General features: G+C 40.6%; 1 protein-coding gene across 1 annotated transcript; it reads left to right on the forward strand.

Annotated features, from left to right (window-relative positions):
- Positions 1–461: 461 nt before the first annotated feature.
- Positions 462–2,247, forward strand: LOC125210769 (F-box protein CPR1-like). Its single transcript, XM_048110353.2, has 2 exons — positions 462–958; positions 1,058–2,247. Exon 2 carries the CDS (start codon positions 1,072–1,074, stop codon positions 2,155–2,157), a length of 1,086 nt encoding a protein of 361 aa, XP_047966310.1. The 5' UTR covers positions 462–958; positions 1,058–1,071; the 3' UTR covers positions 2,158–2,247.
- Positions 2,248–16,903: the final 14,656 nt, after the last annotated feature.

A 16,903-nucleotide genomic window follows, 5' to 3' on the forward strand; every position in this document is an offset into this window, starting at 1 on the left:
ATGTCTCGTAAATTTAATTCCGCAATTTAATCGTAAATTTAATTCCGTAAATGTAGTTGTTTTTGAATTATTTTTATTGTGGCTGGCCTATGGCTGATGTGTCAGGTGGATTTTTAGTGCTGCTGACGTGGCAGAGAGAGAGAGTGGCTGGCCTATGGTTTGGCCTATTTCTACCGTGGATGCTCTTATATATAGGGCTCCAGTAAATTTATTACTCCATTTTGCAAAATAACTTTTCCTCTTCTTCAATACACTCAGCAGACTCAGAACCCTAATTTGTGTCACGCAATAGCTGCATAACTGCGTCCCTACCTCCGATAGTGGTGCTGGACTAAATTTGGTGGTGAGTTACACATATTTTTAATCACATTCCTTCTTTCTGTTGAATGTGCACTGATCGTGGCTGTTTCTTCTTTTCTATGCTTTGATGAAAGTTGATTTAGTTGTTTATGGAGTGTTGCATGCATGGGTGGAGAGGCGATGTATATGTGAAGACATGCATGCAGTATACATGAGTTGGCAATTATGTTTAGTTGTATTCTTCGTTTAGGAAATAAGCTTGGATCAATAATCAATAATGTGCACGTGAACATACGCTGAGCTGGCGCTGAGGTGGCAGGAGATGACGGAGAGGTGACGTGGAGCTAATGTGGAAAGTGAGCACGCAAGATGCATGGGAGAGGCGGTATAAAAGGGGACCACACCACCTTTTCTTAGAGTGTGTATTTTTGTTGGTGAATGTTCATGTGTTTTAGATCGTGGATCTAGAGCATCGTATCTCCTGATTGTGTGTGTTGTAATCGTTACTCTTTGATCGTAATACAATTCCTATTTGAGTGTTCATTGATTGAATAGCGTGCGTGCTCTGTTTTTCGAGTGAGAGATTGTGGAAGTGTTGCGATTTCATCCACGATTGGGAAGCCTCGAGGTAAAAACGCAACAATGGAGTTCATTGAAGGTCGCTTCTTTTATCTCCGATTTTAAATGCATGTCGAATTGATTTGTGAATTTGCTACCTAATGTTGAATTTTAAATGTTTTATTTACTGATTGTGTAGATTAGTATCGAAAAATGGAGCCAGATTTCTTCGCATATCTGCCATTAGAAATCATCCCCAAAATCCTGTTAAGGCTCTCTGTTCGAACCATTGCAATCGGCAAGTGTGTTTGCAAATCATGGCTGGATCTGTTCAGCTCTGATGATTTTGTTGATTTGCATTTTTCCCAATCTTCTCCCGCCTTAGCTGTGTTGATGCGCTCAGATCGGTGCACTCTCTTCGGAATTACCGATCAACTCGATCGCCCCTGCATTCCGCTCATAAATTCCCCGTTCCCTCACGGAGTAGCTATAGATGGTGCTGCCGGCGGCATGCTCCTTCTAACATTCGCTGGAACTCAAACTGAAATTGAAACTCTCCGTGTATGCAATCCAATCACCCGTGAATGTGTTGAGCTATGCTGCCCTCCGCCTCCACTAGCTATGGAGTTTGGACCTCGAACTGTATATGGATTTGGAGCGAGCAAAACAAGTGGCGAGTACAAGGTAGTTCGGATCAGTCCTTATCCCGACTGTCATGTATACACCCTTGGACCAGTGGAAATGTGGAGATGTGTCGAAATGAACAACTCGCTTAATTACGAGGATGATGGCTGTAGCTGTGGTGCTTTTGTTAATGGAAATCTACATTGGTTGGTATATTCAGATTTGGATGGCAGCGCGTGGATTTCTTGTTTTGATCTCGAGGCAGAGTGTTTTACCGCCTTCTCTGTTCCTCTTTCCTATGAAAGCTTGTCAGTTTTGAGGGATTGCCTGTGCGTGTGTGAATACACGTTGGATAATGAAATTGTTATATGGACGATGAAGGAATATGGGGTCGACCAATCTTGGGCTAAGGAGTATGTGATTAGCCGAAATCCTGGTTTTGATCGACGTGGCTACAAAAGTGTGTATCCGATCAAAGTTTTCGAAAATGGTGACATATTGATGTTATGGGGTGCCAAGTTCCTTATGTACTACTCTAAGGAGATGAGAACTACTCAAGAAATTGGTGGTTTTGAATCAGAGGGTTATACTTGTAACAGAATGATTGTCACTCCAAGCTTGGTCACGCTCAAAAGGTTGGGTATGGAGAATGTGATCTCAATTCTGGCTGATTAGCTATGTAGCACCACCATCTTTTGTGTCTTTCTAATATGCTAATATTTGTTTGTAAGTTTCTTTAGAGACTCGTGTTGCAAGTAATGTTTTTTTATGCTTGTAATTGTTGGTTATACTTTTAAGTATTTATTTCATAAGTATTCTTATGTCACTGTTATGTAGTGTTACGGTTATAAATTGGAATTTATCAAACCATCTCTTTAGTGCATAACTAGAGATCGAATCTCAACCACTAAAATGAAAAGGTGAGATTGAGTTTTAATATTTTTAGATTTTGAAAACATTGAGGCCATTTTAAGGGCGTTATAGTTTATTTTTAAAATTTGAATTTAAAAACACGGTCATTTAGTCATTTAAAATTTCAAATTCAACTTCATCATCAAGCAAATATTTGCCACTAGTTTTAGTCAAACTAGTTGAAACTGCTAGAAGAGTAAAAATGCTAGAGTTGGACTTTTGCATTGGAGCTGGGGGAAGGAGAGGTGATGGTGATGGCAAATGATGGCAGAAGGGAATTGAAGAGCTTCACCATTTGATTGTCCCTTCTAAAAAGAGAAGGCTAGAAGCAAGTTAAAAATTTTGTTTAGCTATCTTTGAGAAGGCTTGAAGCAAGTTGAAAATTTGTATGGCTATCTTTGTATTTGAAGCTATCAATGGAAATGGATTCTTGAAAAAAAAAAAAAAACTAGTTGAAACTGCGTCTTCACTTTCTGTTCAGAAATCTTACAGCACAAGTGTTAAGTTTCATACCATATATACTTGTATTACTATAAGTGATCAACACTAGTCTTATACTTATATGCAAAAAAATGGAACGAGATTTCTTGGCATCCCTACCTTCAGAAATCTTCATCAATATCTTATCAAGGATCTCTGTTCGAACCATTGCAATTAGCAAATGCGTTTCCAAACCATGGCTCGATTTGATCGAGACTCGTGCTTTTGTCAACTCTCATCTTTCCAAATCCATCCCCTCTATGCTGTGTTGATGCGCCACAGGGGACCGAATGGCTGCAGATTTTTTGAATTCCAGGACCAAGTCGACGATCTCCAGAGCTGTGATCGTCGCTACAATCTACTCACCAAGATTGATCTAAAACATGATGCAATATTATTGGGTGCTGCTAATGGCTTGCTTTTTCTGTACAACTTCGGCTCCCACCATCAAACTCTTGGTATGTGCAATCCGATCACTCGTTAATACGTTGAGCTTTGCTTCAATAATGAACTTGTCATCTCTTCTGATGCACAAGAACATTTTGCGATTTATGGATTTGGAGTAAGCAAAATAAGTGGGCTAAAGGGGGTTTGGAATGTTCCCGGATCAGATTGCTATGCATACACTGTTGGAACAGGGTCATGGAGGCACGTGGAAGCCAATGCGTTGTTCGAGCACAAATCCTTTGGCTCTGCTGTATTTGTTAAAGGAAATCTCCATTGGTTGGTGTCAAATTCCAAAGCGAAGCTGTTGATTTGTTGCTTTTGAAAACCGGGTGTTTTACAGGTTTTTTCGTCCCTCCTCTTCGAAGAAGCTATGGGAAAGGGAGCATTACTTCTTTGAGGGATTGCCTATGTTTTTGTGATAACACAAGTGAAGGTGAAAGTGTTATTTGGGCGATGAAAGAGTATGGAGTTGAGAAATCTTGGAGCAAGAAGTATGTGAGAAGGAAAGATCCTAATCTTGTCGAACTTTGCTACTGGCGTTGACCCGGTGATATGTTTAAAAACGGTGACATGTTGATGTTAAAGTATGAGAACACATTCTTGCACTACTCCAGCAAGAGTGATACTAGTGAGGAAATAAGTGTGTTTGATCGGAGATGGATGGGTATTTGAATGCGAGAGTTTGTTTCATTCAAAGGTTTGGGCTCATTGATGAGGAGCTTGCTCCACCCAGTTGTTGTCCACTATTCAAGTCATGCTGGTGGACGGACTAATTTAGGAAACAACTATAGTTACTTTATGTGATTTTTCGTATATTGTTATCCGTCTTATGTTATCTTTGGCTTTATAATTTGATGAAAAATAACTTTATCTTTATATAACTTATTTATAATTAATTTTAATTGGTCAAATTATATTTCGGCCACGTTTGGTAGCTATATTTCATCATTTCTTTTTATCACAACTTTACTACTCCCTCCGTCCCGGCTAAGATGACACATTTCTTGGTGGGCACGTGATTTTAGGAGTTATTGGTTAAAGTGTTTAATTGAAAAGAGAATTAGGTGTTAGTATTAAAATAGAAAAAGAAAAAAAGATGAATATTTTAATAGGAGTGAGAAAAAGTGGTTGAGTATATTACTTGAAGAGGGAAATTTTTCAGAAAAGGAAATGTATCATATTAGTTGGGACAAATTAAAAAAGAAAATGTGTCATCTTAAGTGGGACAGAGGACACCACGATAATAAAATGTAAGATCTATTGTCAAAAGTTGTAAAAAAAAATGGAAAACATATCATCTTTTCTCCATCTTAAGTGGGACAGAGGACAAACTAAAAAGAAAAGTTTCTACTTTTATATACTCTTATTAATTTTATAATAAAATGTAAGTGAGATAAAACTGATGGAATGTAAGATCTATTACCAAAAGTTGTAAAAAAAATGAGATAGTAGTATTCATTAATAGACGAATAAAAAAATGAGACGATTATTGATGGATGAATGGAGTACTATATACGATAAAAACATTATTTAAAAAAAAAATTAGTTGCTTATTGATAGTCGTATTCTAAGCCTGGGTAACTGGTCAGTATGTCGTGATTTACATGTATTATCCGCACAGAAGTTGCTTAGGTGTGTAAGAAAAGGGTCCCGATCAGTAGGAGCAGGTTCGGACAACTCAGGTGAAAAGAGCGCTAGAAGGGTGCAATACTGACCAGAATGCATACCAGAAAGAAAGCTCGAGATGGAGAAGAAGGATTGCTTGGATGATCAGCCACAAACAAGGGCAAATGAGTCAATTCGCGAAGGAAGTCTACCCTAAAAGTAAGGGCACGCCTCACTATAAAAGGAGCCACTTGGAGAGAGAGAAGGAGTTCGGCCACTACACTTAGTTAGAATTTTCTCTCGGAAAATATCAGTTCCTTCAGCATTGTCCACATCTTTTCATTCCTCGCCACAACCATGGTCACCTGAAGTTCCAAACGTCCACCGGAGAATCACCGTCCATCGTTCCAGCCAGTTCATCTCGTAGTAGTAGCAGTTTCATCGCCCGGAGTGGAAAAACAATCTTTAATCGTTTTCTTAGTTTAAATCTTTACTTGCTTTCTTTCGTTGGCTCTGTTGCATAATTTAACACTTTGTTATCTTTTGAAGCATTTTGTTGAGATCCAAACGCTTTTAGTAATGAAGTTTGTTTTATGCATCTCTTTGGTTCGAATCTGTTTCATTGTGCCTAGGTAGCTTAGATCTAGTTATCGCGTATAATTCCTAAGTGTTAAAGCATGTTTTCGTTTGAGTAGGCTAGATTCGAGTTTTTAAATAGAATCCCGAGTTTCTTTGTTTCGGTTTAAGGTTTTATGCATGAGTTTTTCATTTTACGTTATTGTCGTCACCTTGCATGTTAGTCAGTAGGAGTAATCTGGAATTATTGGCTGTTAATCTTTGAGTTTAAGCTTTTAATTTATTTATGGATCCTATGTTTGAAGCTGTAAATCTGAGTTCATCCATGGAGTTTGTGTTCATTTAAATTTTATGCATACTTGTTAAAGAAGAAAATATCACAATCTTTTTTTTAGGACCACTTTTACTTTTTAGTTACATTTTGCTCTTGTCCTTTACTTTTAAGTTTGTACCCTCCAAACCTGTCAGAGTAGCCACCGACCACCACATATTCCATGTTACTCCATATTGCCTTTTATAGTAACCGTTTTTGTAACACCCCTACTTTTTCTATCTTTTTGTTTATTCTTTAAAGAACGTTGTTTGCGCACCTGAAAATTTTTCGCCTTTGACTCTTTTGTTGAGAGAATGAGTTTATAAATTTGGACTTAAACAATTATTCTTTTCCTAATAAAATTATTTTCCTTACTTAGAGAGGAATTTGTTATAAGCCAAAATCATCTTTATTTTTATTCTTCGTGAGCCCACTTTAATATAACTAATTGAACGCCACTTTTCATCCAACAAATTTCAGTTTCACAAAATCTGTTAATGATCGGTTTCTACCACCCCATGATTCCTTGAAATCAGTTTTCTACATACATATCTCCCCATGACTTCACGTATCATTAAATTCAATATTCCAAGAAAAATCAGAGAGTTAGAAATTTAGAGAAAGAGAGAGTCGAGAGGGAGAGGGAGGTCGACGGTGGCGCGAGTTGGAGGTGGCCGGCGACGGTAGAACTGGTTGAGAGAGAGAGAGAGAGTGCGGCTACGATGGACGGTTGCGATGGTGGTGGGGCAGCGAAGAGAGTGCTTGAAGAGAGGGTTTAACGAGGATTCTTTTCTGTGAAGTTGAGCGAGGGGAAAGCGAGGGAGAGACAACGTTGGCTGCCGGAATCTTCAGTGGTCTCGTTAATACTAGATTTTAGACAGCGGCAACTTCAGTCTTGAACCACGATCGAGCAGCAACACGACAGCAGGTTGACGAAGGCAACTGATTTTGAGTAGAGGCGCTGTGACAGGCTGATGCACTTTTTATTTGCACTATAAATACCTGCAAGTATACAGAGTAGGTATAGTATAGCAAAAGGTTAGTACCGGGTATCGAACACGGGGAAGAGGTACACAAAGTGTCTATCTTCTACTAGAACTCAATTACTATCTGGAGAAACAAGAATTTTTTGTAACTTTTTGAAAACAGTAAATATTAAAAACAGTAAACAACTAAAAACAAGCAAATCACGGAGAGAAAAGTATAGAGATAAGGGGAATTCCAGGGATGTGCTTTCGCTTTATGGTTATACAAATTCCAAACTACAATACCCTAGCACAGTTAATACTTTGAAAGGACGAGTCACCTAGCTTATGCTCATGCGATACAAACGTTGATTACTAACATTAGGGTTGTCAATCCTAACACGTAACTCCAAAAAGCTCCTAAGACCCTTGAAAAGTCCTCACTCTCAATTAACAGTGCCGTTTTAAAGGAAGCTAACTGTAGTGTCTACTAAGTGGATCTAACTCGCTAGAACTCTGTCACAGTTATGAAGCAAGTTGTATTGAATCATACATAATTGTGTCACTCAATTATGAAGCATCATGATTAACTTAGGGAAGAAACAAAGTAAAAACAAAACGGATATTAAATAGAAAACGGAATTGTATAACCAAAGTTGCTACTAACACATCCCTAGAATCCTATGAGTTTAGTTACACATGACTGAATAAACTAAAAACATAGATTGAAGGGAAAGCAATTTGAACATAAAACTAAAGCAAATAAAACCCGTAGGTTGAATCCTTGTCGTTCTTGATGTTCTTGAAATCCTTCTTCAACTCCTTGCACAATTGAAGTACTCTAGCTTTTGATCTCTATGAATGTGTTCTCGTTGTGTGTCGGAAAAAAAACACTCTCTTTTGATGAAGCTTGAGGTCCTATTTATAGGGGAAGATTATTCCTCATCATAGAAGGAAAAGATCTTCACAATTTGGTAAATCTTGGAGCAAATCTAGGGCTGGTCGGATTCGCCGCCTTTCTCCGGCGGGCCGCCGCACCTTGGTCGGCGGTCGCCGCGTTGGAGTCCAGAGACTCTGACCCTTCGGTGGCGGACCGCCACATGTCCTCCGGCGGTCGCCGGGCGAGACTCTTCTCCTAGCGTAAATTTCCGAGGCGGGCCGCCACATAGCTCTGACCGCCGGGCGCCGGCGGTCGCCGTACAACTTCGCGGCGGTCGCCGGTCGCCGTCTGACTCCAGATTTCCAGACTATGCGTTTTTTCTCCCCTTTTCGGCTCAAATATGCACATTTCTCACAAAACACGTCAAAATACCAAAATGTATAGAATATGCAAATAATGGACATGTAGAGTGATTTTGATAACAAAAACGGACCAAATAATGGCCTTAAAACAGAGCAAAATCCGGGCGTATCAACTCCCCCAAACTTACATTTTTGTTTGTCCTCGAACAAAACATTAAAGACACAAGAATAGACGCACGGAATGCACAAGGACTAGACGTCATAATTGCCTCAAAAGATGAAAGAATAGATTAAGCATGTATTAACACAATCAAATCAAGCAAGGCTTAATAGTGCACTTTCATTACTAACTCGTGGAACACCTTGAATTCAAGCACTCATATGTGGCAAACTTCCAAAGATGGGAAGTGTTCTTTCTCTCACTCTCAAAGTGTATAAAGTAAAGTGTAAATCAATCATGCATCATGCAAAGTTTACCATAGGCTTGCTCAAAGTCTAATCCCTCCTCTACTCAATGTGATTAAGCATCAAAAGTCCGAAAGGTCTTTCTTTTCGGTTGTAACGTAGGCTCTTTGGTAGGTGAGGAATATTTGGCTAAAAAGTGACTCAAATATAAAAATATCCCAAGTAGAGTTAAGATGACTCCACTTTTCTAAAACTTAAGACACTTCTAACACTTTATTTTTCTCCTTCAACTTACTTTCAATCCTTCGTTTTTTTTTTCACCACCTTTCACACATATTTTTCTTTTTATTTATTTATTTATTTTTTCTTTCTTTGTCTTTCTCTTTCTTTTTTCTTTCTTACACATCCTTTCTCTTTTTTTCTAAGATCAAGCACATATTTGGAATTTTTCTCAATTTCGCAACTTGTACTTTCTTAATATTAAGCACACTACTTTTTATACTTTCCTCCTTATCTCTCCAATTCCTTTATAAAAGAAGATAACAAAAACTATACTAACCCAAGGAATTGTTCCCCCATTTATTTTGGCTTCCAAAGAAAAGGCTTAAAGGCTCAAAATTGGCTCCAAAGGAAAAAATTGAGAGGGTCGAAAATTTTGGATATAAAAGTAGCTAAGAAAAGACGGCCTAACATCCTCCTAAATCAGCTTAAACACTATGTAAACTTAGGCAGACTAAGAGCAAGTTCTAGAAACATATACATGCATACAGATAAATCACACAAGAAAGAATTTAAGGCTCAAATCTCACAAGGTAGAAGCACGATTCAAGGCGAACAAGCAATTCACTAATTATGCACCTTTTCACCAACCATCATATCAAAACGTTAAGCCACACTTAAACATAGATGGAATATAATATCATTGGCAACTCGGTCTAATGTGTCCCTAAGCATGCGTGTTTCTAAGTTCTTCATGTTATGTTCATGACATGGATTCAAGAAAACATTTTTAGAACACAAAAATCTCCTACGGGTTTTTGGAAAATTAAAGCAAAAACAAACAAAAAAAACAAAAAGAAAACCCTAAACTCACGGTCCACCACTTCATCCCCCCAAACTTATTTACAACAAAGTGTAAAATAAGTTTGTAGAGTCGGTAGGGACGTGAGTATACTACTGAAAACAAAAACGTACCCTGAAAAATTTCGCGTAGAGGTTGAGCGGGGCGAAAATTCGAAGAATTTCGAAAAATCGCGCTGGAAAATTGTGCCCAGGTGGCGGTCCGCCGCAGCTGTTCGGCGGTCGCCGCACGTCAAAGATGATTTCCAGCGTTCAGGTGGCGAACCGCCGCAGAGCTTGCGGCGGTCGCCACGGAGAGGTCAGAACCTGCGAAAATTTTTGCAAAGCACAAAATAAACCAAAACCAAAAAGATATTTAAAAACTTAAACCAAAATTTTCAAAAATGGTTGGGTTGCCTCCCAACAAGCGCTTATTTTTCGTCTTTAGCTTGACGTTCTTTGAAGCTCATGAGTTATCCCCCATCGTGAGGATTCCTTTGGGATGCCTTTGTACCAACAATCTTAGTCTCTGCCACCGCGAATGGAACCAACTTGTTGAGAACTTTCTTCCACCATTTGAAGTTTCCATTCGAGGTTTTGATCACGTAGATTTCAGGGTCATTTTGAGGTGGAGTCTTCTTCCTCTTCTTTTTCTTGGGCTTTTCCTGCAATATAGGCTTAGTAGGATTAGACTCGCCCTTTTTAGGAGCTTGAGGTAAAGTGTTAACAATGAAAATAGTAGGGTTAGAATGATCTTCCCCTCCAAATGGATCATAAGGCTTTGACAAATCGGTCACCATGACCTCCCTGCAATCATGCTTCATCTTAGCTTGTTTCGCCTCTTCATACTTAAGCATCGCGCTTTCGATGTTGTAGGTCGACTTTCCTCCATGGTCACTTATTGTGATTTCTCCTCTACCTACATCAATAAGAGCTTTGCATGTGGCTAGAAAATCTCTGCCTAAGATTAGAGGTACATTCTTGTCTACTTTCATATCAAGAATAATGAAGTCGGCAGGAAAGATGAAATCGTCTACCTTCACCAAGACATCCTCAATCATACCCACCGCTTTGATGGCCGTGTTATCGGCCAACCTTATGGTCACATCCGAGGTCTTGAGCGGCCCGATGTTGAGCTTTTCATAGTACTTCAGCGGCATGATGTTGATGCTTGCTCCCAAATCACAGAGGGCCTTATCAACTTTTCCTTCTCCAATTCGGCACCTAATGATGAACTGGCCCGGATCTCTTTGCTTCACTGCCCTTTCCTTTTGGATGATCTCGCTGCAATGATGCGGTAGCTTAAGGTCGGCTTTAGTCGGCTTTTTCTTCCTCATTACCGCCTCCCTTAGTAGCTTTGCATACTTTGGTATCTCCTGCAACGATTCAACAAGTGGAATGTTAGTATGGACCTTGCAAAACATGTTAAGGAATTGCTTGAACTGCTCTTCAAGCTTGAACTTCCTCTTTGGCTGAAAAGGGAGTACAATCCCGTTGTGCCGCACGAGCTCCTGCTTAGTGGACGATTCTGCTGGCTCAGTGGCGGCCCGCCGCGGGGTGTGCGGCGGTCCGCTGGGTGTCGGGCAGTCCTCAAATTTCGTTCCGGAGGTGCTGCCTTCATCCTTTTTCTGCTTCGCGACCCACTTCTTGTTTATGTCCGCCACTCGTGCTGCTGCCTTTCCCTTGTCTTCTTCAAGTTTCTTGTGGACTTGGTCCATTAGAGTTTGAATGTTCATGACGGCAGTGGTAATTGTACTTATTCCTTGCTCGAGGTTGTTCACTCTCTCCTCTATAAATCCAATCCTGGCCTCATTGTTTCTTCTATCCTCAAGCATCACCTCCAAGATCTTTTGGATGCCCATCTCATATTTTTCTCCATTGGTAGGTGGCTCCACTCCTTTTTCTTTGCTCACATTGAACCCCCCATTTTGGACATATTTAACATCTTTGATGACATTCCCCTCTTTGCCTGTAGCTTCTAATTTTTCAAGTCTTGCTCTGATGGATGCCAATTCTTGAGATGTCTCATTCCCACATGGTCTCTTCACTGCATCTAGCCTTTCAGCTTTGTGCTTCTCTTTGGACCAACCCCGACTGTTGGTAGCTAATTCCTCTATCACCTCCATAGCAGCAACTCCTCCTTTCCTCAAGAATCCCCCATTCGCCCCTGAATCCAATAAACTAGAGATTTTTTCGTTAAACCCATTATAAAGGATTCCTACCTGATGGTCTATTCCAAAACCATGGTTCGGGCATTTGCTGAGGAGAGTTTTGAAACGTGCGAGAGCTTCATATAGAGGCTCATCGGATCCTTGCATGAATTGAAAAATCTCACACTTAAGCTTAAGGATGGTGCCAGGCGGGTAGTACTTGTCGAGAAAGAGTACCACTAGATCCTTCCAATTGGTGGTTTTATCTGTAGACAGACAATCATACCATTCTTTAGCAGCATCAGTTAAGGAAAAGGGAAAAAGTCTTACCCTCACAATATCATCATCAACACCATTGATCTTGATTGTATTAGCTATTTCCACAAACTTGGTGAGATGTCGATTCGCGTCCTCATTATCTCTTCCTGCGAAGGCATTTTGTTCAACCCTATTGATTAAGGGTATCCCCAACTTGAAGTTATTGGCCTCTATCCGCGGACCTGCAGGAATGTCCACAATGTTACCATGACTAAACATATTCAAGACTGGAACTACCTCCCTTGCTCGTTTTTCTTTTTCAGCTTTTGCCCGAGCTCTCTCTGCTCGCATCTCTTCCACCTCCTTTCGGAGGGCGATGATAAGATCGTGGTTGGTAGGCTCCGCCATCTTATTTTCTCCACAAGATACGTAAATCTGCACAACCTGCAGAAACTAAAAAAATAAAAATAAAAATAAAATAAAAATGAAAATAAAATAAAAATAAAAAAATAAAACAAAATAAAAATTGAAAGCAGTAATATCCAAAGTAGTAAAATTATCCGTTTGAAGATATCACTCCAAAGTGAATTGTCTTCCCCGGCAACGGCGCCAAAAACTTGATGCACTTTTTATTTGCACTATAAATACCTGCAAGTATACAGAGTAGGTATAGTATAGCAAAAGGTTAGTACCGGGTATCGAACACGGGGAAGAGGTACACAAAGTGTCTATCTTCTACTAGAACTCAATTACTATCTGGAGAAACAAGAATTTTTTATAACTTTTTGAAAACAGTAAATATTAAAAACAGTAAACAACTAAAAACAAGCAAATCACGGAGAGAAAAGTATAGAGATAAGGGAAATTCCAGGGATGTGCTTTCGCTTTATGGTTATACAAATTCCAAACTACAATACCCTAGCACAGTTAATACTTTGAAAGGACGAGTCACCTAGCTTATGCTCATGCGATACAAACGTTGATTACTAACATTAGGGTTGTCAATCCTAACACGTAACTCCAAAAAGCTCCTAAGACCCTTGAAAAGTCCTCACTCTCAATTAACAGTGCCGTTTTAAAGGAAGCTAACTGTAGTGTCTACTAAGTGGATCTAACTCGCTAGAACTCTGTCACAGTTATGAAGCAAGTTGTATTGAATCATACATAATTGTGTCACTCAATTATGAAGCATCATGATTAAATTAGGGAAGAAACAAAGTAAAAACAAAACGGATATTAAATAGAAAACGGAATTGTATAACCAAAGTTGCTACTAACACATCCCTAGAATCCTATGAGTTTAGTTACACATGACTGAATAAACTAAAAACATAGATTGAAGGGAAAGCAATTTGAACATAAAACTAAAGCAAATAAAACCCGTAGGTTGAATCCTTGTCGTTCTTGATGTTCTTGAAATCCTTCTTCAACTCCTTGCACAATTGAAGTACTCTAGCTTTTGATCTCTATGAATGTGTTCTCGTTGTGTGTCGGAAAAAAAATTCTCTTTTGATGAAGCTTGAGGTCCTATTTATAGGGGAAGATTATTCCTCATCATAGAAGGAAAAGATCTTCACAATTTGGTAAATCTTGGAGCAAATCTAGGGCTGGTCGGATTCGCCGCCTTTCTCCGGCGGGCCGCCGCACCTTGGCCGGCGGTCGCCGCGTTGGAGTCCAGAGACTCTGACCCTTCGGTGGCGGACCGCCACATGTCCTCCGGCGGTCGCCGGGCGAGACTCTTCTCCTAGCGTAAATTTCCGAGGCGGGCCGCCACATAACTCTGACCGCCGGGCGCCGGCGGTCGCCGTACAACTTCGCGGCGGTCGCCGGTCGCCGTCTGACTCCAGATTTCCAGACTATGCGTTTTTACTCCCCTTTTCGGCTCAAATATGCACATTTCTCACAAAACACGTCAAAATACCAAAATGTATAGAATATGCAAATAATGGACATGTAGAGTGATTTTGATAACAAAAACGGACCAAATAATGGCCTTAAAACAGTGCAAAATCCGGGCGTATCACCGGCCGAGAATATGAAAGCATCGGCGACGGCGCTGCAATTTGGAGAAGTTGGGCAGCGGTGCTGTTTTTTTTGGGGCTGCCCAACCGAGTAAAACGGGGAGCCGACGACCTTTGCGGCGTCGAGAAGTCCGAGAGAAAGATAGGCTGATGGTGGCTGACTGCAACTGCTGTGATTGAGCCCGACGGTGACGGAGAAACTGTGGCAGCAGCGGCGGCAATGGCAGATGGCGATGATGGAGCCCCACCAGGTCGCGCGATGGGAGGCTGTTGAAAGATCGGTATTGTATTCATTCAACTCAATTGTAATTATCGTATACATGCCTCTCTCTTAAGTAGGCAAATAATTACATAAAGATGGCAAGATTTGCCCTAATATTTATTCCCTAATTACCATGATTCTACAATCTTAAACCCATAATTAATCTTTTCCTTACTTACATATTTTTCCTTTCCAACACTCCCCCTCAAGTTAAGTAACGGGATTCCCCATTCTTAACTTGCCCAATACCTCACGGAAGCTTCTTGCATCGACAGCTTTCGTAAGAATATCTGCCAGCTGATCTTCAGATCTCACAAACGGGAGTTCTACTATCTTGGCTTCTATATTATCTTTGATGAAGTGTCGATCCACCTCGACATGCTTTGTCCGATCATGTTGGACTGGATTTTCAGATATACTTATTGCCGCCTTATTATCGCAGAACAATTTACATGATTTTCCCGAGTTAAAATCCAGCTCGGTCATCAACTTCTTCAACCATAGAATCTCTGTCAATCCACTCTTGATTCCTCGGAATTCTGCTTCAGCGCTTGATAGGGCCACTACCTTTTGCTTCTTGCTCCGCCATGTGACAAGATTTCCCCCTACAAAGGTGAAATAACCAGCGGTTGATTTTCTGTCATTTGGATTTCCCGCCCAGTCAGCATCGGTAAACCCATGAATCTCCAAGTGTCCATGATTCTCAAATAGAATTCCATGGCCCGCTGTCCCCTTTAGATATCGAACAATCCTCAGTGCTGCTTCCCAGTGAGCCACTTGAGGTGCATGCATGAACTGACTAACTACTCTAACTGCATAAGCTATGTCGGGTCTAGTGTGGGAGATGTATATCAATTTTCCAAATAGACGCTGATATCGAGTGCGGTGAGTAGCCTCAGCTCATTCTACAATTGTAGACCATGGTTCTGGACCATAGGTGTGTCGACTGGCTTGCATTCTAGTAGTCCCGTTTCAGTCAGTAAATCAAGAACATACTTTTTCTGACTAATAAAGATCCCCTTCTTCGATCTTAGCACTTCTATACCCAGAAAGTATTTTAGTAGCCCTAAGTCCTTCATCTCAAATTCTGCAAACAAACTCTTCTTTAGTCGGTCCATTTCCTCTTTGTCATCCCCAGTGAGGATCATATCATCTACATAGATGATCAGACATGTAATCTTCCCTTCTCTCCTTTTTAGAAACAATGTATGATCAGAGTTGCTTTGCTTTTACCCACACTTCTTCATTACCTCTGTAAACCTCCCAAACCAAGCTCTAGGCGACTGTTTCAGCCTATACAGTGTTCGTTTCAGTTTGCAAATCTTCCCTCCTTCGAATTCCCCAATAAATCCAGGAGGTGCTTCCATATAGATAGGCTTCTTTAGTTCCCCATGTAAGAACGCATTAGTTACGTCGAACTGATGGAGTGGCCATTCCCTGGCCGCTGCTATCGAGAACAGCACTCGAATAGTACTCATCTTGGCTACAGGTGAGAATGTCTCTGCGTAGTCAACTCCATAGGTTTGAGTATAGCCTTTGGCTACCAGTCTCGCCTTGTACCTTTCAATCGATCCATCCGGTCTCCGCTTGATGGTGAAGACCCATCTACACCCCACGGTTCGAACTCCATCAGGTTTCAGACAGACCTCCCATGTATTACTCTTTAGTAGGGCTCGCATCTTTACCAGCATTGCTTCCCTCCAATGAGGCGTTTTCATGGCCTCCTCGACCGTGTATGGAATTTCCTCCTCCTCATAAAGAGCTGCTTCAAATGCCCTAGCCATTTCAGTTAGATTGGCCTTGGCCAGGTTTGCCATAGAATATCTGCTTTTGCTAATCCTTTCAGGACTGTATCTCTTTGCCAGGATGCCACGAGTGATCCTCGAAGGAAGCATATAACGGCCAGTATCACCATCAATTGCTGCATTCTCACTCTCATCTACACTAGACTCGTCAGGGGTAAGAACTGTATTATCTGAGCTAGTTTCAGGAATTACCTCAGATATCACTGGAGGAGAAGATTCGGGCGTAGACGTTTGAGGAGGCTCTACAGCAGACATGACTGGCTCGGCGGGGGCACTAGCTTGCTCTGTTAGTTCCGCGGTCGAGATGTTTGGGTGTGGCACCAACAAATTGAGGGGTCGAATTATTTCACACTCCCCCTTACCAGGATTCTCCCCTTGACCCCGAGGTTTGGTATAAAAATATACACTCTCTAGAAAATTACAATTCATGGTTGTTATAATTTTTCTAGACCCCGGGTGATAGCATCGATAACCTTTCTGATTTATCCCATACCCCAAGAAAACACATTTTATTGCACATGCAGAAAATTTAGCTCTTTCACGTTTTGGCACATGCACATAAACAGAACAACCAAAGATTTTGAGCGGAAGAGTGAAAGGTGTAGGAATATCAGTTAAGGATGAAAGAACCTGTAGATGAGTTTTCATACCTAATATTTTAGTGGGCAGATGATTAATTAGATAGACAGCAGTAGAACCAGCTTTGGGCCACAGAAACTTAGGGACTCCTGAGTCGAAAAACAGGGCTCTTGTGATCTCTAGGATTACCCTATTCTTTCTCTCAGCTACCCCATTTTGTTCAGGTGTGTAAGGACAAGTAGTTTGATGAACTAATCCATTTTCCTTAAAAAAATCTGTCATTTCTTTACTAACAAATTCCCTACCATTGTCAGATCTAAGGATTTTGATACCGGTTTGGAA

The sequence above is a fragment of the Salvia hispanica genome, chromosome 3, assembly GCF_029641045.1.
Source record: "Salvia hispanica isolate PSC_SH4W2 chromosome 3, Shi_PSC_v1, whole genome shotgun sequence".
NCBI classification, from domain to species: domain Eukaryota; kingdom Viridiplantae; phylum Streptophyta; class Magnoliopsida; order Lamiales; family Lamiaceae; genus Salvia; species Salvia hispanica.

What these genes read in the sequence shown, in the direction of transcription:
- LOC125210769 (XM_048110353.2), top strand. Translation starts at nt 1,072, where the DNA reads ATGGAGCCAGATTTCTTCGCATATCTGCCATTAGAAATCATCCCCAAA.